At 41.1% G+C, this 22372-nt stretch overlaps 1 protein-coding gene across 2 annotated transcripts in view; it reads left to right on the top strand.

The window, feature by feature from the left end:
• UBE2K (ubiquitin conjugating enzyme E2 K) overlaps nucleotides 1–22372 on the top strand; it is a 39283-nt gene that overhangs the window by 5335 nt on the left and 11576 nt on the right. For both annotated transcript variants that reach the window (XM_020786197.3, XM_078394002.1), the window contains exons 2-4: nucleotides 12874–12967; nucleotides 19621–19679; nucleotides 22226–22308. In XM_020786197.3, coding sequence (XP_020641856.1) covers nucleotides 12874–12967; nucleotides 19621–19679; nucleotides 22226–22308 — 236 coding nt within the window. The remainder of the gene's footprint in view (nucleotides 1–12873; nucleotides 12968–19620; nucleotides 19680–22225; nucleotides 22309–22372) is intronic.

Raw genomic sequence — 22372 nt, 5'->3', positions numbered from 1 at the left:
TCAGAAGCAGAAGGAGGCACCTACAGTTAGAAATTTGAATTTTCCACCTTTTTTCCCCTGCATTTTTCTGTTCGTAACTGGAATCTCCGGTCGCAAGTAGAAGCAAAATTTTGCTGCCGGAGTTGGTTGTAACTCGAAATTGTTGTAGGTAGGGGTGTTCGTAAGTAGAGGCACCACTGTACTCAGAAGTTGTTTACCATTTCCTTCTGGGGGCATTTTTGGGACTGCAAGGCCACACAGGCTGGCTCTTCTGAGATGCATAGTTGGGAATTGAACTTTGAATCTGTGACTCCAGTCAGATACTTAATTCACTGAGCTATCCCACCAGCTGCCCAGGAAATCTATAGACTTCTCATGTTTCTTCAAGTCTCTCTCTGTGTGTTCTGTGGCATCAAATCAGAACCAACTTATAATGACCCTAATAGGATTTTCAAGGTAAGTGAGATATTTAAGGAATGGTTTTATCAGTTCCACTCACCCAGTGAGTTTACCTGACCAATCGGGGTTCAAACCCTGTTCTCCAGAGTCCTAGTCTGTCTAGTTCATGGCAGGTGGTCAAGAGTAAAGGAAATTTTTGTATAGTAAAATCTGGAAAGCTAGTGTTTACACATTGCTTATGTATATACTATCAAGCTTGCTGAATCAATAATCTAACTTAATATAAGGCAGTTTTGTATTTTTTCAAAATGGACAAGTCTGTTTCAGTCCTAAAATCAGGCAAAAAGGCAGTTTCTGGGACATGTTCCAGACATATAATTATCCCATGTCAACTGAGTATACTCAAATGTCCAGTAGTTTCATACAGCTCTAGATACACTTCAATAGTTCCCTGATTTCAAGGAAGTTTAGTATTAAATGATTGGCTGACAGTTATTAACTGGGTGCAGTTTTATTTTTCTTATAAAATAAAAAGAAAATGTCCTTCTTGCCAGTGTGTAAATATAACTGGTTTGAACAGGTTGTTGGCACAAGTTAAGAATTTTTTTTAGTTAAGAAGAATGTTAAAATAGTTATTTACAGGATTCATCCAGGTGGGCACCTTGGATGGTCCTGTAGTCATAGGATGTTGCTTCTTAGAATCAAGGGGAGGAATCATATCTGTGATAACTTTTTGCTGGTTCCTGAAGCCCATCATAAAAATAGAATGTGTGACTTAATGTGCCAGAGTTCTAATGACTGCTACACAAAAATACTTTTTACAGGTTCCTATTACCTAGCAAAACAGTCTGTGTTTGGTAGGCCGCTGAGTCGAGGTTTACATGAGTGGGGCTGTAATCCTATGCTTCTTCCTATCTAGAATAAGCATCTTTAAAAGTAGTGAGACTTTTAAGTAGGCATATAGGATTATGCTGTATGTGTAGATTTAAGTGTTTTATTCAGGGTAGACTTGAGTTAAATCATAGTTTTCCATATAAAGGGTAATTCTTGTGATTATTACCTTAATATTTATAACTCATGAAGGTTTCATTTTTAGAGTAGCTTTCAAGTTAGTTTTAGCATTCTATCAGATCATTATACAGTAGTTGATTTATTTACCTTTTGCAGTAGATAATTATGAAGTAATTATGAGGTGAACTGTCTCCAGTTTAGTAGGTTAGTAATTCATATTTGTACATTTTTTCTGCTCTACTTTATTAGCAGGAAAAAATAATCATTAACAATAACATTAACAATTTAAATTATTTTATTTAACTAACACAATAATATGCAACACACCTATTCTTGTATTTGCTTAAACATTCATTTGTAGAAGAACAATAGGATTGAGGTCTCTGTGAGTGTGTTTAAAACATTTTTTCCTGTTGAGAAGAAGCATGTTTGCACACACACATTTTCAGTTTTGAGAACTGCAAAACCAAGCATTTGTAATGATATCTTGCAGATAGAAAAATTACCTCAAATAATCTTATAGAAACCTCTTGGAGAATATGATACTGGGACCGTGATTAATTAATTAATGGAATTAAGTTACAGATTTTTGAAAATATACATGAATGTGCAGGCTGAAATTCTGTTGCGTAGTGCAGTAAAGATGCATTACAGTAGGCCCACTGAATTAAGAAGAATTTGGTGTGTCAAGTTCTCCCTAAGTTCCATTGATTCAAATCAGCCAATTCTAGTTGTGATTTACTTTATCATACTAAGTTGCAACTAGAGTATGCACATTTGAATCAGTACAACTTACGGAGATGTTTGCACATCAAATCTCCACTGATTCAGTGGGCCTTTTCTAATGTGACTTGCTATGCTAAGCAACAGGATTTCAGCCACAGTTTCACATTATACAGTGGTGCCTCGCATAGCGAGGTTAATCCGTTCCGGATTAACCTTCGCTATGCTGAAGCATCGCTGAACGGGGCAGGGATTTCCATTGGAACGCATTAAACATCGTTTAATGCGTTCCAAATGGGCCAAATACTCACCGTTCAGTGATGCTTCAGGATGGCCGACAGCCATTTTCGCTCCCTCGCCTCGCTTAACGAGGGCGCGAAAACGCTGCGCGCGGCCATTTTGGGCCATTTCCAGGCTTCCGGCGGCCATTTTGCCGCCGAACAGCTGATCGTCGGGGGTCGTTTTGCGAAGATCGGTAAGCGAAACGCTTACCGGTCTTCGCAAAGTGAATTTTGCCCCATTAAAAAAACGTTGAGCGATCGCATTAGCGATCCGAAAAAACGGATCGCTATGCGATTTCATCGTTATACGGTGTGCTCGTTAAGCGAGGCACCACTGTATAATTAAAAGCTAATGATTATTGTATGATGAAAAGCCTTTGGGCTATAAGTTACATTGCAAAGAAAATTATCTTCAGAGTTTTCTTGAAAAACCATTTTCTAAAACAAAATCTGATGCTTACATTTTTTAAAAAAATCATTGATGAACCTTGCTTTTATTCATATTCTTTTTTAAAGCATCAGAGTCTAAATTAATATTTTCAAAGAAAAGTAACATCTGCAGCTGCCAAGAAAGCCAACACAGTCCTAGGCTGTGTCAACATGGGAATAGCATCAAGATCACGAGAAGTGATGGAACCACTCTATATCACGCTGGTGAGGCTGCACTTGGAATGCTGTGTCCAGTTCTGGTCACCACAGTACAAAAAAGACGCTGAGGCCCTAGAAGGGGTGCAGAGAAGAGCAAGAAAGATAAGGGGACTGGAGGCTAAATCCTATGAAGAACAACTAAAAGAACTAGGTATATTTAGCTTAATGAAGAGAAGACTGAGGGGAGTCATGATAGCAGTCTTTCCAATATCTGAAGGGTTGCCACAGGGAAGAGAGCATTGATTTATTCTCCATTGCACCTGAGGGTAGGACAAGAATCAATGGGTAAAAACCTGTCAGAGGGAGATCCAACCTGGAAATAAGGAGGAATTTCCTGACCGTGAGAACCATTAAGCAGTGGAATAGCTTGCCTCCAGATGTTGTGGGTGCTCCATTGGTGGAGGTATTCAAGAAAAAAAATGGACAGCCATCTGTCTGGGATGGTATGAGGTCCGGGATGGCATGAGGACTCCTGCCTTGGGCAGGGGCTTGGACTAGAAGACCTCCAAGGTCCCTTCCAACCCTACGACAATCCTGTTCTATGATCTTATTTTAACTTTAAAAAACACATGAGATACAGGTTTATTAATAAAAAACAGATTTTGTCCACTGATGTGTGTGTTCCTGATAATGTTGGATAACTTGCTGGTGTCTTAAATTGACTGAAATCTGATTTAGATTTTTAAAAGGAAAAAAATAGAGTTGTGTATTCATTGTTGTATGATAGAAGTACTGCACATAAATATAATGAACTGTTACTGCACATAAATCTCTGTTAAACTATCTAAACAGGAAGGTTTTAAGGACATGGCTTGGCATAGCTCTGCTTTGCTTCCAGTTCAGAAAGAAAGCTGTCAGCTAGCACTGGGCAGGAACATAAAGTTTGGGCAGAGCTAGGCCTAGCCAGCCCTCAGAACCTTCCAACTTAGGCCTGTCTCCCAGGTATGTCACATTTAGATGTCTCTAAGAGGTCAGTCTGTCAGGTAGGACTAGAGTGGAGAATTATGGAATTATTGTTGTCTAAAAAAATAAGAAACCCATCCTGAAGAAGGTGAAAGAGGAAAGTACGAAAGGAGAACTGCAGATGAAGATGAAGATGACAAAAACTAGGAATGTGAAAGAAATGTCGAACTCTGGTGGTGACAGTGAAGAAATTGTCCACTACAGAGTTCTATCTAACATCTTGTGGGCACGTTCGCTTGGTTTCACCCATTCTTTTCAGAGCTGCAGAAGCAAATGATTGTTATGGAAGAATTTAGCAATTTCAGTGACATTAGTCTTTATTTCTGGAATGCTGAATTTTTCAACTACAAGGTACAGCAGTGAGCACTAGAACCATGTGTTATTAGCTTTGTATTCCTGTCTCGCTCTTCTAAATTTCTTATCATCTTAGATGCATTTGCAGCATTGTCTTTGACCAAACTATATACTAGACAACTGAATTTTTTCCACATGTTGTTATAGCTTTTGCTGCCGCACCCTGAAAGTATTTTGCTGTGTGTGCATTTCCTGACATATCAATTATTTCTGCAAGGAAGACATTCCCTTCTGCTGTTGTTATACAAACACATACTGTACAGCAGCATCATTGTGGACATTTTTCCACCCATCAAGACAGGTTAAGAATTTTACCCTGTAGAACTGTTACACATTGCTCAATTTCTTTGTCATACGCTTTATCCAGCAGTTTCCCTGCAACATCTGCTCTCCTCGGTGGACATGTATCCTGGTCTCAGTGACTGAAGAAGTGTGGGATTTCAATTAGATAGAAAAAAGAGTTTGTTGTATACATGAACTGGGCATTCTGTCCTCAATTAACTATTTCTAACCATCTGGTTTTTTAAAAATCATAAACCTATCTATGGGGTTTCCTGAATAGAGATGTTATTATCTCAGTCTCCCCTCTGGAACTCCCCTGAAGATATATCACTAACAAAATTGATAGGAGTGAACATAACCCAGTAACGGGGAAGGCACGACAACCCACAATAACAGACTTTCTGATATCCAACGAGCCCTCCAAATCCAGGATAGTTCCCTCATCAGCTCCTGTATCAGAGAACAAAGGTGATCACCTCCCAGTACATGGGGAAACATCTCAAACACCACAACTCTGAAAATGTAGAGCAGGAAGATGGTGATCTTGAAGGTAGATAGCTTCTAGAATCCTTTATGTCTATAATGGATTCTCCTAAACAAAAAAGTGAACGCTTGCTGTTATTTTATTATACCATTTCAGCTTATTTAGTTTTACTCATTGTATTCGCTGCTCCTCGGTACTGCCCCCAAAAAGGAATATTTGCTTGTTTCAACTCCGTTTCTTTGTAGCAGCTGTATAAAAATGACATTAACATGCAGTGATGATGACTTCATGCTACTTTATCAGGGGAATATGTTTTTAAATATTTCCATTGTATTACTTTTTATTGTGTAATGAGATTACTGCTAAATTCTGATATATAGAGAATACAATAATCTTTTAGACTGGGTTGGGATTTTTTTTCCAGTTGAAGGCCAAATCCCAGTTTGGAAAAGTGCATTAGTAGAGAACAGGAAAATTCCTTAGGATAGGAATAAAGAATCTTTTTTATCCTGGTTGTCAAATTCCAGTTTGGGAAATGTTTGAGGGCACACTTCAGCTATAAGAAGGATCAAACATGGCCTCTGCTAATTAGTATGAACCCACAACTAAAAAGCATATACCATATTTTTCCATGTATAAGATGCCCCCACTTTTCTAACCCCAGATTTCTTTCTTGGGAAGAAAGTGCTTTCCCTCTCCACTTTCTTTGCAAAAAAACTGCTTCCCCCTCCACTTTTTGCAAAGAAAGTGGAGGGGGAAAGCTTTCTTGGGAGAAAAGTGGAGGGGAAAAGCACTTTCCGGACATGGAAGTGAAGGGGGAAAGTAGGAATCACTTTCCCCCTCCACTTTCTTGTGAGGATAGTGCTTTCCCCTTCCACTTTTACAAAGAAAATAGAGGGGGGACTTCCCCCTCCACTTTCTTTGCAAAAAGTGGAGGGGGAAAGCAGGGATCTAAGTGTGTAAAATGACCCTTAACATTTCCTCTAATTATTTTAGGAAAAAGTGTCATTTTATACATGGAAAAATATGGTACCTGTATCTGAAGTACAGATACCATGACTGAATGCAAAGTGATATTTCAGGCAAAAAGCAGGGACAGCCTATATCTACTCAGAAGTAATGTAAAAGGTTTGAGGATTTCAACTAGACTTTTAGATATGTATCTCATTTGGGGTGGATTATACTGTTATACTATTGTGGAGTTATTAAAGCAGTTGTAAGGTTTGCGTCTATCCTATTGTATGGCCACTATGTTCAGTAAAGGGAGGTTAAGGGTGTATGTGTTAGCATTGATTTCTAGAATTGTAAAATCTTATGTTATCAAGGCAAAAATGGTTCATTTGAAAATACAGTATACAGTAGTGCCCTGCATGACGACGATAATGTGTTCTGTTAAAATCGCTGTACAGCGAAATTGTCATCATCCGAAAATAAAAACCCCATTGGAATGCATCGAAAACTGGTTAATGCATTCCAGTGGGGGAAATACCTGCTCGTGCAGCGAAGATCCTCCATAAGGCGGCCTTTTGCGATCCCTGTCTTGCGGAAATAGGTCCGGAAAACAGCAGGGAGCCATTTTGCGAATCTCCAATCAGCTGTTTTAAATCGTCATCTTGCGAACAATCATTTCGCAAAGCAGGGACCTAATCGTTAAACAAAAACCCCCCATAGGAAACATCATTTTGCGATCGCTATAGCGATCACAAAAAAGGCATCATCAAGCGATTTTGTCGTTTAATGGGGTAAGCGTCTAGTGGGGCACCACTGTATTGTTCTTCTAGGTAGAATGAGACAAGGACTTTTAAATTTTGTCCTGCAAACAGTTTATAGCCTATGGCTTACAAAATAGGTAAGAACTAGGATAGTTGAGGAGGTCAATCTTAACATTTCTGGAATAACCTGTCTGCTTGGCTAAGCAACAACCTTGCCAAGGTCAGTAAGCAGAAGAGATGCTGGAAGATAGGGTAAGGCAAGGCAATTAAATGAAATGTCCTGCTAGTGTCAGGTCATATCGAACACAAACAATCCACATATAAATTGCAGAAAGAGTGTTCAATATTGTCATATCTGGAAATTTCACTATGGAAGTAGGAGTTTATTTTTTTGAACTATGGAAGTAGTTTATTTTTTTGAATAAATCAAAGTGCTCTAATAAGTCAAGTAATGTCCAAGAAAAGTATGTTACTTGCATTAATGAATGTTTTAAGAAATAATCTTAATTTATAGGCAGTCTGTTTCTTAGCAGTGTTCATGTATATATCTATTTGGTAAGGTTTTGGTTTCTGTTGGTATTCCTTTGCCAGCTTCCAATCTTATATTAACATGATATGACCTTTGAGCTGCTACTGGGACGGAGGCCACTGATCCAGCTTCTGTTCATTTGCACCCCTAATCCTGAATTTACTTACCCAGTTTCTTATGTTGCCATTTGACCTTATATTACCTTCCTCTGCCATTGGGTAGTGTAAGAAGCAATGGATGATATGAAGGTAGTTCATGCTTTTGAAAATCTCTTTCTGGAGAATTGATGCTGATCCTTCTTGTATGGTCTTGAGCTTTTTGTTTCATCCCATCAGGGCAGCACAAGATAGACTGGCACTACAGTAACTCCCATACCTAAGTATTAACTTAAAATATACAATTCAAAACAAGTTCCATTGGGTTGCAGAAGAATCACTTCCAAAGTCAAAAATGGAGTGTCAGCCATGATGTGATAGTAAAACAAAAAAGAATTGAATTCTGTCTTCCTGTGTGCTGTTCGTGCATTTTAGCATGTGGCAAGCAAATAGCTGGTGGTTGCAAGAATCTTCTATCGATGTTGATAACCCATGCTGAAAATCACAAGGTGGCAACTGTGTGCTTTGCAAGATGTTGACTAGGATGCCTCCATTACTACTGCTACTTTCCACAAAATATACGGTCGGAGCCCCAGTATCATTCTGCATATAGAAGAGTTCTTGCCCTGTTTGAAAGGGACTCCGGTTTGATAGAGATTGTTGGCGGGTGTGTATATGAGATCTTTTAGCAATTCATAACAAGGCATAACAAGAGAAAATTGCATTACTGTATTTACATGAGGTGTATCCTAGGAAGGGAAGAGAAAGTACCAGGTCAACTGTGTAAAAGATACTTGACAATTTTGACCGAAGTACACCGATTATAAGAACAAAATTACTGTATAAATATAAACTACAGTCGGGCCCCGCTTTACAAGTGCTCCGTATAACGACGAATCCGCTTAATGATGCCTTTTTGCGATCGCAAAAGCGATGCTTCCTGTGGGCAAAATCCGCTGTGCGATCATCGGTTCCCTGCTTCGGGAACTGATTTTTTGCATTACGAAAAATTATTTCATTCAAAGTATTGCAAGTAGTTTATGCACATATTCCCTCTTGCACTGTGTTTTTCTCTCTGTCAACAGTCCTAAGAGGTGTGTTAGGCTATCTGTAAGAGAGACTTCTCCAGTATCTCTTAATGAGCTTCATGATTGAGTTGAAGATTTGTATCCCTTTGGTTGGGTTCCAAAATGGCCGCTGGCTGAAGAAAATGGCCCCCCGCTGTTTTCTAGGACAGATTCCTCGCTAGACAGGCACCAGAAATGGCCGCCGTATGGAGGATCTTCGCTGGACGGTGAGTTTTTAGCCCATTGGAACGCATTAACCGGGTTTTAATGCGTTTCAGTGGGTTTTTTATTTTCGCTTTACGATGTTTTCACTCTAGAGCGATTTCGCTGGAACAAATTAACATTGTTAAGCGAGGCACCACTGTATTCACTTCATTGTGAAATTATTAAACTAAAAACTAATTGCTTCACTTAATTCTATTTTTATCCTACCCGTCATCCACAGTAACTGGCTGGATAGCTCAGAGGTTTGGGTAACTGGCTGCTAAAGGTTTGGAGTTTGATTCCCCACGTTGTCTCCGTGGAGATGAGCTAGCCAGTGTAGCCTTGGGCAAGCTTCACAGACTCAGGGTGCCTCCAGTAGAAGGGAATGCTAACCACTTTTGGTTGCTAACTACAGTGGTGCCCCGCTTGACGAGGATAACTTGTTCCAAGAAAATCGCTGTTAAGCGACATCGTCGTCAAGCAAAAAAAATCCCCATTGGAATGCATTGAAAACCGGTCAATGTGTTCCAATGGGGGAAATACCTCATTGTCCAGTGAAGATTGCCCATAGAGAACCGCCAATCAGCTGTTCTAATTTGCTGTAATGCGAAGCTTTGGAAAGCAGCCATTTTGAGAAGGGAAGGAAGCCATTTTGCAGAGCCGGAAAAAACATCATTTTGCGAACAAACAGTTCGTGAAGCAGGCTCCTAATCAACGTAAAGCGGATTTCCCCCATTGGAACCATCGTTTTGCGATCGTCAAGCAATCTCGACGTCATGCGGGGCACCACTGTACTTAGAAAAACTCTGGAAACGGTCACCATAAGTCATAATCGAATTGACAGCATACTATTACAGTGGTGCCCCGTATAGCGACGTTAATCCGTTCCAGGATTAACGTCGCTATACGGAAACATTGTAAAGCGAAATTTAAAAGCCCATTGAAACGCATTAAAACCTGGTTATTGCATTCCAATGGACTAAAAACTGGCAGGGACAGGGTGGGTGGGGGATCCCGAAGGCTTCCAGGCAAAAGCCTGGAAGCCTTCGGGACCCCTCCACCCTGTCCCCGCCGTCCCGCGCTGCCTTCCTTAGCCGAGATCGGACTCCCAGGAGCCCGATCCAGGCTGGGGGACGCGGCGGGGGGTGGCTGCCAGCGAAGGGGACAGGGTGGGGGGGATCCCAAAGCCTTCGGGACCCCTCCACCCTGTCCCTGCCGCCCCGCGCTGCCGAGCCCAGGATGCCTGACAGGCATCGGGTCTCCCCACCTTCCCCCCGCGGCTTGGATCCGGCTTGGATCTGACCCGCGGGGGCTACCCCGGGCATGGCTAGACTCTTGGGAGTCCAGCCATGGCAGGGCTAGCCCCTGTGGGTCCGATCCAAGCCGCGGGGGGAGGGTGGGAGAGCGGGGGGATCCGGATGCCTTTCAGGCATCCCGGGCTCGGATCCCACCCGCCGCCGGTTACCCAAGGTTGGGTAACCGGCGGCGGGTGTGATCTGAGCCCAGGATGCCTGACAGGCATCCGATCTCCCCACCTTCCCCCCCCCCCCCGTGGCTTGGATCGGACCCGCGGGGACTACCCCGGGCATGGCTGGACTCTTGGGAGTCCAGCCATGGCAGGGCTAGCCCCCGTGGGTCCGATCCAAGCCGCGGGGGGAGGGTGGGAGAGCGGGGGGATCCGGATGCCTTTTAGGCATCCCGGGCTCGGATCCCACCCGCCGCCGGTTACCCAAGGTTGGGTAACCGGCGGCGGGTGTGATCCGAGCCCAGGATGCCTGACAGGCATCCGATCTCCCCACCTTCCCCCCCGCGGCTTGGATCGGACCCGCGGGGACTACCCCGGGCATGGCTGGACTCTTGGGGGTCCAGCCATGGCAGGGCTAGCCCCCGCGGGTCCGATCCAAGCCGCGGGGGGATCCGGATGCCTTTCAGGCATCCCGGGCTCGGATCCCACCCGCCGCCGGTTACCCAAGGCTGGGTAACCGGCGGCGGGTGGGATCCGAGCCCAGGATGCCTGACAGGCATCGGATCCCCCCACCTTTCCCCCGCGGCGGCCTCAGATGGACCCTTCGGAAGGGTCCTTCGAAGGCCACCGCAGGCATTTTCCCCCAGCCGAGTGGCGGGAGCGCTCCTTTGGAGGCTCCCGCCGCTCTGCTGGGGGAAAATGGTGCCTATGGGGAAAACATCGCAAAGCGATTTTTCCCCATAGGCACCTTCGTTATACGATAGCAAAAGCGATGGCGTTTTTGCCATCGCTATGCGAATTCGTCATTAAACGGGGCACTCGTTATACGAGGCACCACTGTATTATTTCATTCAAAGTATTGGAAGTAATTTATGCACATATTCCGTCTTGCACTACGTTTTTCTCTCTGTCAACAGTCCTAAGTGGTGTGTTAGGCTATCTGTGAGAGAGACTTCTCCGGTATCTCTTAATGAGCTTCATGATTGAGTTGAAGATTTGTATCCCCTTGGTCCAAGTCTAACACTTTACCCACTAGGTACACTAGGCGGCGGTGACCTTATCTGACTGATTATTTCTTCTCTTGTGTGGAGATGATTACTAGCAGGTAGTCAGTGGGAGAAGCATTGCTGTGCTGCTGGTGTCTCCCGTGACAGCTATGTATTTTAAAATGAAGTTGTCCTCACTTTTGCTCTCGATAATGAATGATATGATAATGAAATTATCCAAGAGGTCAGCTGTGTGGAAAGTGCTATATAAAAAGTTCAGTATGTACTGTTGAATTTTAGGATTTTTGGATTGCAAATCCCATAATTCTGTTTCAGAAGATCTACCTGATGGACACCTTAGTGTGGCTCAGCTGAGAGAAAGGCCTAAACTGGAAGGCTTTGAAACCTATCTAATCCTAGCTTTGTTCAGGCTTCTTACTCCTGTCCTGGTGTTAACTGGTTGATTTATTTCTGAACAGGAAACCATGCAAGATATAGGCCCAGCTGGGCCTCAAGGCCTTCCGTTTTAGTATTCCTAGGAGATTCACATTAGGTATCTATAAATTGTCTGTCAGCTGGAACTCCCAGAATGGAGAATTATGGGATTTTTAGTCCTTTTTTAAAAAAAAATCACATTCCTACTGTGTTATTTATGCCATATTTTTCTGTCAGACTGTTTCATCCTTATTGAAGTTCCCAAGAAATGTCCTGTCAAGGCACTTACCAGAGTGGAACAAGTGTAATTTTGAGTATGTTCCTCAAAAAATTTTCTAGGACAGTCTGTTTAATGGTAATTTCAGACACCAGTTTTGATAGTGTGCAGTGGTCCAGCGGAGGAGTGCAATGGTGGCCATTACTGGTCTAAGCTGACGGAGGATTGGAGGACAGTAAATATTTATCTGTTAGTACTACCCCTAGAAAAAACACAGACATTTAACCCTTGCAGTGCAAGAGCAGTTGTTTTTCTAAACTAAAACATCAGTAATTAGGTTGGCATTTTGAAATAAATAAGTTGGTTTTGTGTTGGGAGTTTGGGCACTCAGGCTCAGAAAAGTTCACCATCACTGTTACAGTGCATTAAAACTATCAGTTAATTATGTGCCATCAAGTTGGAACGGACCAACAGTGACCCTGATAGAGAAGTGGGTTTACCAATTTCACTTCCCCAGTTTCCATGGCCAGATTGGGGATTCAGACCTTGGTCTCCAGAGTCTAGTCCATCGCTCTATCCAATACACCACGCTGGTTACCTAAAATGAATTATTACAGAAAATAGCAAAGTGATTGTTAATGGCATTGTGTTAAATCTGTTTTTCTGGTTTCTTTTTGGAATACATACATAATCATAATGGTCATTCAGAATTACAGTATTAAGGTTGAAGTCCTGTGTGCAGTTCACACAGGGCTTACATTTATTGACTTGAGGGAGTTTTAAACATTTTGAAAAGAATTTAAGCTATAATTTAAAATATTGATGGACATGCTATACGTTCATAGGTTAGCTAATGCAAACATACTGTACTTTAAAAGCTGTATATCTAAGATTTTGGAATTGTTAAATGTTGAAGTTACTTGGAATTTATGTATACATTATTGTAGCGAAAGGCTATAAAATGCCATCTCCATAAATTTGGAGGAAAAGAGAATCTAGTATTAGCATCTAATTGCATTTTTTCTGTTTTATTTTTAAGACGAGCAAAAATCAAATTAAGGTAGATCTTGTAGATGAAAATTTTACAGAACTAAGAGGAGAAATAGCAGGACCTCCGGACACACCATATGAAGGCAAGTAATATTTTGTATAAGTCAGAAATTGTGTCAAATCATATTGTTGGAAATTGAAGTTCATAAGAAATGATACTCATCTCATTTTGAAGTGTGTTAACCAAACTAATCTACCGTATTTTTCGCTCCATAAGACGCACCTTTCCATAAGACGCACCAATTTTTTAGGAGAAGAAAACAGGAAAATATAATCTGTTTTCTTCGCTCCATAAGACGCACAGACTTTCCACCCCCCTGTTTTGTGAGAAAAAAGTGCGTCTTATGGTGCGAAAAATACGGTAATTCCATTCACATGGAATATATAAAGGTTAATTCCTGATTTGTTGTGTGTTGTTGCTTGAGCTTGCTTATGCAGGTAAATTTTCAGACATGTTTTGGTATGAATTTTGTAGGAATTGGTGCAACTTGTATGCTTAACCTACCAAATAAAACATTGTATCTTTAAAGCAGAATAAAGTTTATTGTATAGATCAGGGTCCCCAACCCCCGGTCTGCGACCCAGCAGCAGTCGTGGCCTAGGCAGGACCAGGCTGTGGACACAGATCTCGCGCCCCCTGCGGGCATGCCAACCCCGCGAGCGTGCCACACCCCCCGCCTGAATGTGCTTCCCCCCCAACCAGTCTGCAGTTGGGGACCACTGATATATAACTTTAAGCAGCAGTGCAGCACTTCTAAAGAGTTTCTTGTGGGTTTTTCGGGCTCTTTGACCGTGTTCCGAAGGTTGTTCTTCCTAATGTTTCGCCAGTCTCTGTGGCCGACATCTTCAGAGGACAGCACTCTAAAGAGGCTAAAGAGGCTTCAGTTTTATACTGAAGTAGTCACTGCTGGGAAAAATTCCAGTTACCTGCTGTCTTTGATACCAGGTACTGCCCAGAATGAACAAGGCAAATGTATAACAAGGTGTTATTTTTAGGATCAAATTTGCATTGGTTCCATTTTTATATTGAATATTCAGTTGATTAACAGGTTTTGGGGCTCTTTTTTCTCTTTCCTTTCCCAACATAGCATAGGAACAAAATTTCAAACAGCTGAGAGCTATCTGTTTATGTGTAAACGCTTAAAATGCTTCAGAGCTGTGTGTTTTGTTTATGTTAACTGCACAAAGTACTATGTACATTGGTGACATTAAATCTTAAAAAAACTGTCTCTTAATTTATTTAAAGTAGTTCACCAAATTTATGTAGAATGCACCTTTAGTAATGCTTTTGTTTAAAATCAAAGCATAAATATACCTTGGTTGCTTCCTAACTTTATAAAGTTTGCTGTAGAAAGATCCCTATGGACCTTTTGCTGCCAGTCCCAGTATGGTACAAAGAGGTTTGGACTTTGGCCCAGCTCTAGCAGGCGATGAAGGCAGGCATGAGGACTTCCCACTGCTTCTCCCAACAGGGATCTGTAATAACACTGAGGATTCTTCCTGCAGGTGCTGGCTGAGAGCACCTTGTTTTTCTTTCCTCTTTCCTATGGGAGAGCTGAGAGGCATAGTTGGGTTCCCAGTTAAAGCAGCAGGTGGAAAGGTTCCACCAAGTGCTTCAGCCAGGGATCTAGTGACATCATAGGATAGTGTTCTTTCCTCTGAAATCATGCAGCCTCAGGGAGAAGTAATTTGATTTTTCATCCCTCTTTTAGAGTGTATTGTCAGGATATATGTAATGTAGTAAAACAGCAACTGATGTGTGTGTGTGCGCGCGCGCACACACATGCACACACACACACGTTTTGTAATATCTTGTGCCTGTGCAGATCCATGTCCAAAGTCTTCTAGAGTTGCATGTATTTTGGTGGTAACCCTGCCTCTGTGCCCTATGCCTAGCCGTAATAATGCTTTTTCTTCTGTTCCTTTTCAACTGCCATGCTGGCAGAAGCAAAAGCATTTTCTTTTGCATATCACAGAATCGAATATCTTTTTGTTGTAGATTTTTCATTTTAAATACTGTATAGTTTTCTTATCCTCATTAGTTCTCTTAATGAACAAAAATCAACAAGTACAACAAGAAAACTGTATATTGGAACTTGTTTATGTCCTCTGAAGTCCTCTTTAAGAAATGGGTTGTTGGAGGTATATTGGAGAACGGCATTTCACACAGCAGTACAATATTTGCCAGATTCACAGAAACTGATATCTGAAATAAGGTGTCTAAACTAAAATTATTATGTTCATTTATATGTTCTTTTGTCTAAAAACATTTAGAATGGCACATAGCATAGTTCAACAGCCATTACACATACAACAAAAATAAGATTCTAACAGCAAAATACTTTGCCCCATAACTCATAAGAACAGTCATAACCCCATCAAACAATTCAGCTTATGTACTTCATTACATAAAATCACATGGCATAATGTTCTTCTGCATAAGATATCTGAACTGACAAGGAAATGTCTGGAAGATACAGTAGTAACTCGGTTTACAAATTTAATGCATTCTCCAGGACATTATTCATAAACTGAAAAAAATCATAAACTGATATGAGATTTGCCATAGGATCAGGGACGGCATTATAAACCTCCAGGCAAAATGCATCCTGGGGAAACTTCCTTCGTGCTGCAGAATAAAACCGTAAACAGAGCCATTGTTTTCAATAGATTTCCATTTGTAAACCAAAATTATATTAACCAAGGCGTTCATAAACTGAGGTACTAATGTATAGGAATGAACTTAAGACCATTAAAAGAAGCCATAATTCCCAACAGATTGAGGCATCAGCTCAACAGACAGAATTTCTCCATATAGCTCATGGCCTTATTTCTTCTGGACAAAAACAATCCTTACATCAAAGTCTGGAAAACTGTAATAGATTGATACCCCATTATTAAGCTAAGGTTGAATGCATCTTTTGGGACCTTGACTCCTTATAGTAGATCTAAAGATGCCCAAACCACCATCTATCAGGTTAAATTGGATCAATTTCAGTTGGTATGGTCTGATGATGTAGATAAGACACTTGCGCATTGCGAAGGCACCACCTCTTCTTTAGATTCTTGCCCATAATGGCTTCTAAAATACATTCTCCTCCAAGTCCAGCTAATGTTTTAGCATTCTCAGGCTTGAGCATCAGAGAAAAGGATTCCAAGACTGGACCATTCCAATGATTCTTTAGAATTTCCATCAGTAGTACCAACATTATTCAAGGTTGCCTCCTTGTGACTGTTACTTTTGGAAAAATTATATCAACCCGTACTAAGCCTTTGTTATTAGTACAGACCAAACTGTCTCTTCCAAATATTTTATGGTGTTTTGGGGGACTGTTGTCTTGCAGTATTGTCTGAAATCATGTCACTTGGTATAGACCCTTATATGGCTTGGATTCTAAGCTGTCTCAAGGACTACATCTCCCTTTATGAGCTTAGTTGGGTGTTAAGATCATCAAGATAGGCCTTTCTCTTGATCCCACCACCTTCACAGGTGTATTTGGTGGGGATATGGGAGTGGGCCTTCACTGTTGATGCTCCCAGACTTTTGAAGCTCCCTCTCATAGGAGACCAGGCTGTCCCAATCTTTGTTGTCCTTTGATGAACAAGTGAAGACTTTTCTCTTCAGGCAATCTTTCCCTTAGTAACTGGCTGCTGAATGAAGATTTTTAAATGGATGTGCCTTACTGCTTTGAATATGTCTTTGATGTTGCTTTTGTTTACTATTTTTCAGTGTGGTATTTATTTGTTCCTTTTTATTATTTGTACACTTACAGTTTTTAGTTTTAAATGTTGTCTTTTAATGATTTAAGCCACTTTTGGTCCTTTTTAAGGAGAAAGGTGGGGTAAAATATTTTGAATAAATGAAATAAATAAACAATAGTATGTTGTATAAGGATAGGCCCAATAGATCAGTGGGAATTTGGTGAACCAACTCCTCTGTAAGTTTCATTGTTCAAATATGTCCACTTGAGTTGCAGTTTATTACACTAAGCAACATGATTTCAGCCATTGAGATACTTGACCTCTAACAAAGCATTACAGATGTCTCTAGCCTTCCAGAGAGGCTCATCACAGATGTCCGTCGGCCACGGTATCTAATCCTCTAATCTCTGAACTAGAGCAGGCATCAAGTCTGCTTGTTTCTTTCATTTAGATAGTACTTGTCATGTCAACAATATATTTGACTTCGGTCCCTCCTATGGACCAGATATTGCTAGCTTGTGCATCAAAAATTCCTTCTGTCATTATTATCAGTACCTTTAGTATTATGCCTCAGTTCACTACAAGTTATTCCACTAGTATTTCCCAAGCCAGTCAAGTTTTGACCTTTCAGTTTCAATGAAACACCTTCAGTGTCAGGTAAGGATCATGCCTATTCTTATACCAAGGATTTTGCTTTGACATATGTCTTCGTTAGTATCTTCCCATTATCCAGTAGTAGCATGATGTTAGATCTTAGATTGATCAGATCCTTTGAATGGCAGAACTTGCCATTCCAGCTTGAATGCAGTTGGAACTTAAAGCTCCATCTCCACTAATTTTAGACCCTGTAAGACGGTGTTCCCTCTTCACGCTAGCCACATGACAATGGAAACTGTCTTCGGACAAGCGCTGGCTCTACCGCTTGAAAACGGGAAGAGCACCGCCCCCTAGAGTCGGACATGACTGGACTAAAAATGTCAAGGGGAACCTTTATCTTTTAATAGAGTCCAACATACTTCTTCAATATCTTTTAACAGTTTTCTCAGATTTGATCAGTCACGGACTACACCTTCAACTATGCCAACTGTAGCCTTGCAGTTAGAAAATGGCACAAATGACGCTACTGATCCCTTTTAAATTTCACCACATGAAATCTCCTTAAGTTGTAGTTCTTTTGACAGTAGACATAAGCATTCACCTTGCCACTTATGTTAAACTCTTTGGTGGTAGATGTCTGATGTCAATAGTCACATGGAATTTCCTTTTAGTTATAGTGATATGCATCTTTGGGTTGCTGTGGCCACAAGATTCATGCAGCATGGTCTGAAGCAGAGTGCTAATGTCACATCCATCTACTAGAACTTTTTGTTACAGAGTTTTAGCAGTTTTGCTAAAATCTACATTTATTCAAATATAGTCATGTCATCTTCTGGTTGCTGCACAATGGTGGAGGGTGGGCTTTCACTGAACTGGGGCCTATTTTTGGGGTAGGGCTTATATTATGAGCATCCTGAAAAATCATAGTAGGTCCTATTTTCAGGTTAAGTCTCATTTTCGGGGAAACAGGGTACATAAACAGACAAGATAGAACACATTATCTTTAAGTAGCTACATTTCTTTGGCAGCAGAGCCTGGAAAGATGCATTTTTCAGTAGTGATTCATGTTGTGAGCACAGATAATGAATTCACTGATTGTCTCAGTTGAGACCTCACACAAACGCATGAAAAGGAGCATGTATATTATCTCCTAGTCCACCATTGGGCTGAAACATCTGTTTCTTTTTTGTATTAGACACAAACCAGCGGTGCCCTCATTCTTGCACCAGAACATAGATCATTAGTCCATGGGAGATATATTCCTTCACCCTTGGTTAGGAACTATCCTTTATGTATCTTCTTCTCTCCCCCCCCCCCCCCAAAATCTGGACCAGTGTGAAACTCAGAAAGGACAGTACTGCTGCCATTTTATTAATCCATTGGTGGCCATGTTATCCATCATTCTCAATACTGCGTCTATACTCAGCACAACTTCTAGCTACCTTGCCAGCTAGATTCTCTTACAATAAGATGCAGCCGCCTAGAGTGGTCTTAATTGACTAGATAGGCGGGATATAAATAAAATAAAAAAATAAATAACATTCAATATTCAGGCTTGTGTTGGGGGAGACGGCATCATTTTGGCTAGGGGTTGCTGGCTAGGGGTTGCAGTTCATCAGAAATTTGCCCTATCTTTATTATGGCTTAACATTGATTCAACAAGAACATTTTATGGTAGTTCCCAAGTGTTTACAGTAGGACCCCTCTATCTATGGGAATAGGTTCCAAGCCTTCCCCACAGAGTTTTTAATATGTTGCTATTTCTTCTCTAGTTTTGCTAGTGGAATTATTGGAGGGAGTGTGAGAGGAAATTAAGTCTGCTTCTTTCTCTAGATGTTTGTCTTAGCCTATCTCTTTCTCACTGATCTTTTTTCTTCATTGAAAGAGCTAGAATGGTATTCCATTAAATATTTTGATCTCTGTTCATAACATCCAGCATTCAAAGTTCCTTCTAAGCTGGGTGCATGTGTCTCTGCCTCCCTGCGCACAACTTTCTTCCTCCATGCAGTGATCGCATTAGGTTCTGGTCGTGAGAGAACTCTGGATGTAGGGGAGCGGAGGTGTGCATGAATGCAGGGGCAGAGTCAAAAGAGAGAGAGAGAGAGAGAAGATGTGGGAAAGGAAAGGAACAATCTCCATCCTAAGGGGTTTACAGATTCGAAGTAGATGGAATAAAAAGGAAATAGAGATAGACACACATACTAGAAGAGTATTGCTAGTATAGTTTGTGTCCATACTATGAAGTAACTGATGTGCACTTAAAAGCATGAAGGTAAGAAGGCTTGATGGTAGGAGTTGCTTCAATGTGAAATTAAACTAGCTGTTCCTTATTTTTCTAAGTTAAATGTTTAAATTACCAACTGATTTCATTTATATGAGAACTCAGTATTTTGGTAGGATAATATGTATGTAATGCTTGTGTCTTTGACTTTTGTAGGAGGAAGATATCAACTAGAAATAAAAATTCCAGAAACGTATCCATTTAACCCTCCTAAGGTATGTGAGCGTGATTCTTGCCAAAGATTATCTGGATTATATATTTCAAAAAGAATTGCTGGTTTCCTATCCTAGTCTTTTTAGATAAAATGAAGACAATAATACATTTATAATAACTTTCTATCACTAGTTCCTCATTTCAAAAAGCTATACAATTGAAGTATGGCAGACTCTTTAAGCAAATTATTTTCATTGTAACTTTGTTGTCAAGTATTCTATTCCTGCATCTTTTTCTCTGTTTGAACATTAATTTAACTTGTGAAATACAATAACAGATCTTTGATAGTACGTTGCCACCATAGATGTGGACAGTATTTTCTTGGGTATTTGTAGCTGAAGATTTATACTGATTCCTAAATTACATAATAGTTGGCTGGCAGACCTGGGATTTTCAGATTTTGTTTTTATTTCAGTTACCACAATTCACCAGGAATTTCCCCAGCTGGAATTCTGGTACCTATAGCCAAAAAAATCTCAGATGTTTCCGTATACACAGCTGAGGTCCCAACATGATGTGTTTTGCAATGATTGCAAAGGGACAGAGTGGGTGGGACTTGCTAAGCTCCTTGGAAACTACAAGGAGTTGTGAGATTGGTAGTTTTCTGAGAGTCACCATGTGCGGAGCCTAATGAACAGGGAGACTACCACAATCCCTTGTAGTTCCCATGGAGTTTATAAAGTCCTGTGTACTCTCTCCTTTTGCCATGAGAGCAGAAAAACCAATGGGCCTTCGGTGTGTGTACTGCACCTCATCTGAGGACCTGGAGGTTTTTGCTACAGGTACAGTGGTGCCTCGCATAGCGATCACTCTGTTTTAGGACAAAATCGCTTTGCAGTGGACTTTTTGCCATCGCAAGAGCGATCACTTTGCGATGGCCCCTATGGGGAAAATTCGCTTTGCGATGATTGCGGGGAAGCGATCATCTCAAAGCCCCCATTTCTGGGATGATCGTGGGGAAGCGCTTCCCTGCGATCATCCCAAAGCCCCCGCCAATCAGCTGTGCTTTCTCTCTCTCTCTCTCTCTCTCTACACCCCTCGCAGCTCCAGCCTTGGCAGGGAGACTGAGGCACCGCCGCACCACCCTGGCCGAGAAAGACCCTCTGCACCTGCAGCAACTTTAAGCCTGGGTGGTTCCTCAGTCTCCCTGCCGAAGCTGGAGCTGCGAGGTGTGGAGAGAGAGAGAGAGACAAAGCACAGCTGATCGGCAGGGCTTTGGGATGATCGTGGGGAAGCGATCATTGCAAAGCCCCACCGATCAGCTGGCCGAAAATGGTGGCTTTGCGATGATTGCTTCCCCTTGATCATTGCAAAGCCCCCATTTTCACACAGCTGATCGGCGGTTCCAAAATGGCGGCCACTGTTTTGCCTCGCTTTAGATGCACCCAAAATGGCCGCCGCTATGGAGGAATTTCACTTAAGGTTAGTTTCTAAGCCCATAGGAACGTATTAAATGCATTTTAATACATTCCTATGGGCTTTTTTAAATCACTTAGCGATTAAATCACTTAGCGACGTTTTTCCTGGAATGGATTAACATCGCTAAGTGAGGCATCACTGTACCAAAATTCTGGATGGGGAACTTCTTTGTGAATTGTGATAGCAGTTGTGGGGGGGGGGGGGATCTGAAAATCCCATGCCTATTGGCAAATATTCTTTGATAATGACATTATAAGCACGTGGTAACAGTTTAGTTTGGCAGTTTTGCTATAACACACAATTTGCTAAATTAGTATTCTGGATGCTGATACTACTTAAGCTGCTTTATTTAATAAATTGCATCCCTTGAACAATCCAAGTTAAGCAGATCCATCTTTTGTTTTTATAAAAAAAAAAAAAACCATGTTAAATTTTGTCCTTTAGTTAAAAACCAGAAGCAAATCACATTTTGTATGCAGAACAGCCAAGGTTCAATTGTGGGCATATGCAGATAATGTTTGGAAAAATTTCTTCTCAAGAGTTCCTGCCAATTGATGCAGACAGTAATGAGCTAGATAGACCAGTGGTGTGACTTCAAGGTGTATGATCCCAAACAAGGTTTTTCCTTCCAACTTGCAAATGAGAATTCACATAATGGTGTGCTGCTTATGGCAGACCCCTCCCTTTTTTAAAAAAGCAGAAAGTTAACTTTTCATTAAGAAAACTAGGCTGGAAGTGCTACAAAATGTATATGGAGGATTATGTCTGCTGTTGTATATAGGAGCATTCAATTACCGTATTTTTCGCTCCATAAGACGCACCTTTCCATAAGATGCACCAATTTTTTAGGAGAAGAAAACAGGAAAATATAATCTGTTTTCTTCGCTCCATAAGACGCACAGACTTTCCACCCCCCTGTTTTGTGGGAAAAAAGTGCGTCTTATGGTGTGAAAAATACGGTATGTGAGCCCTCACCTGCAGTGTGAAAAAGCAGAATTCAGGCATTAATTGCCATGTCTCATTTTGTGAGAACAGCCATGGTTTTCCTGTTAAAATTATAGCTCTATTGAGTATTGTGTGTGTATTGTTTATCAACAGTTTTTATAGTAATATGTATTTTATGTTCTAGGTGCGGTTTATCACCAAAATATGGCATCCTAATATTAGTTCAGTCACTGGGGCTATTTGTTTGGATATCCTAAAAGATCAATGGTAAGGTTCTGCTAAAAAAGTTCTACTTAAAGTCTTTAAATATATGGGTGGCTAAAATCCTGTT

The sequence above is a fragment of the Pogona vitticeps genome, chromosome 5 (genome assembly GCF_051106095.1).
Source record: "Pogona vitticeps strain Pit_001003342236 chromosome 5, PviZW2.1, whole genome shotgun sequence".
Taxonomy (NCBI): domain Eukaryota; kingdom Metazoa; phylum Chordata; class Lepidosauria; order Squamata; family Agamidae; genus Pogona; species Pogona vitticeps.
This window is presented reverse-complemented; position numbering and strand designations above follow the sequence as displayed.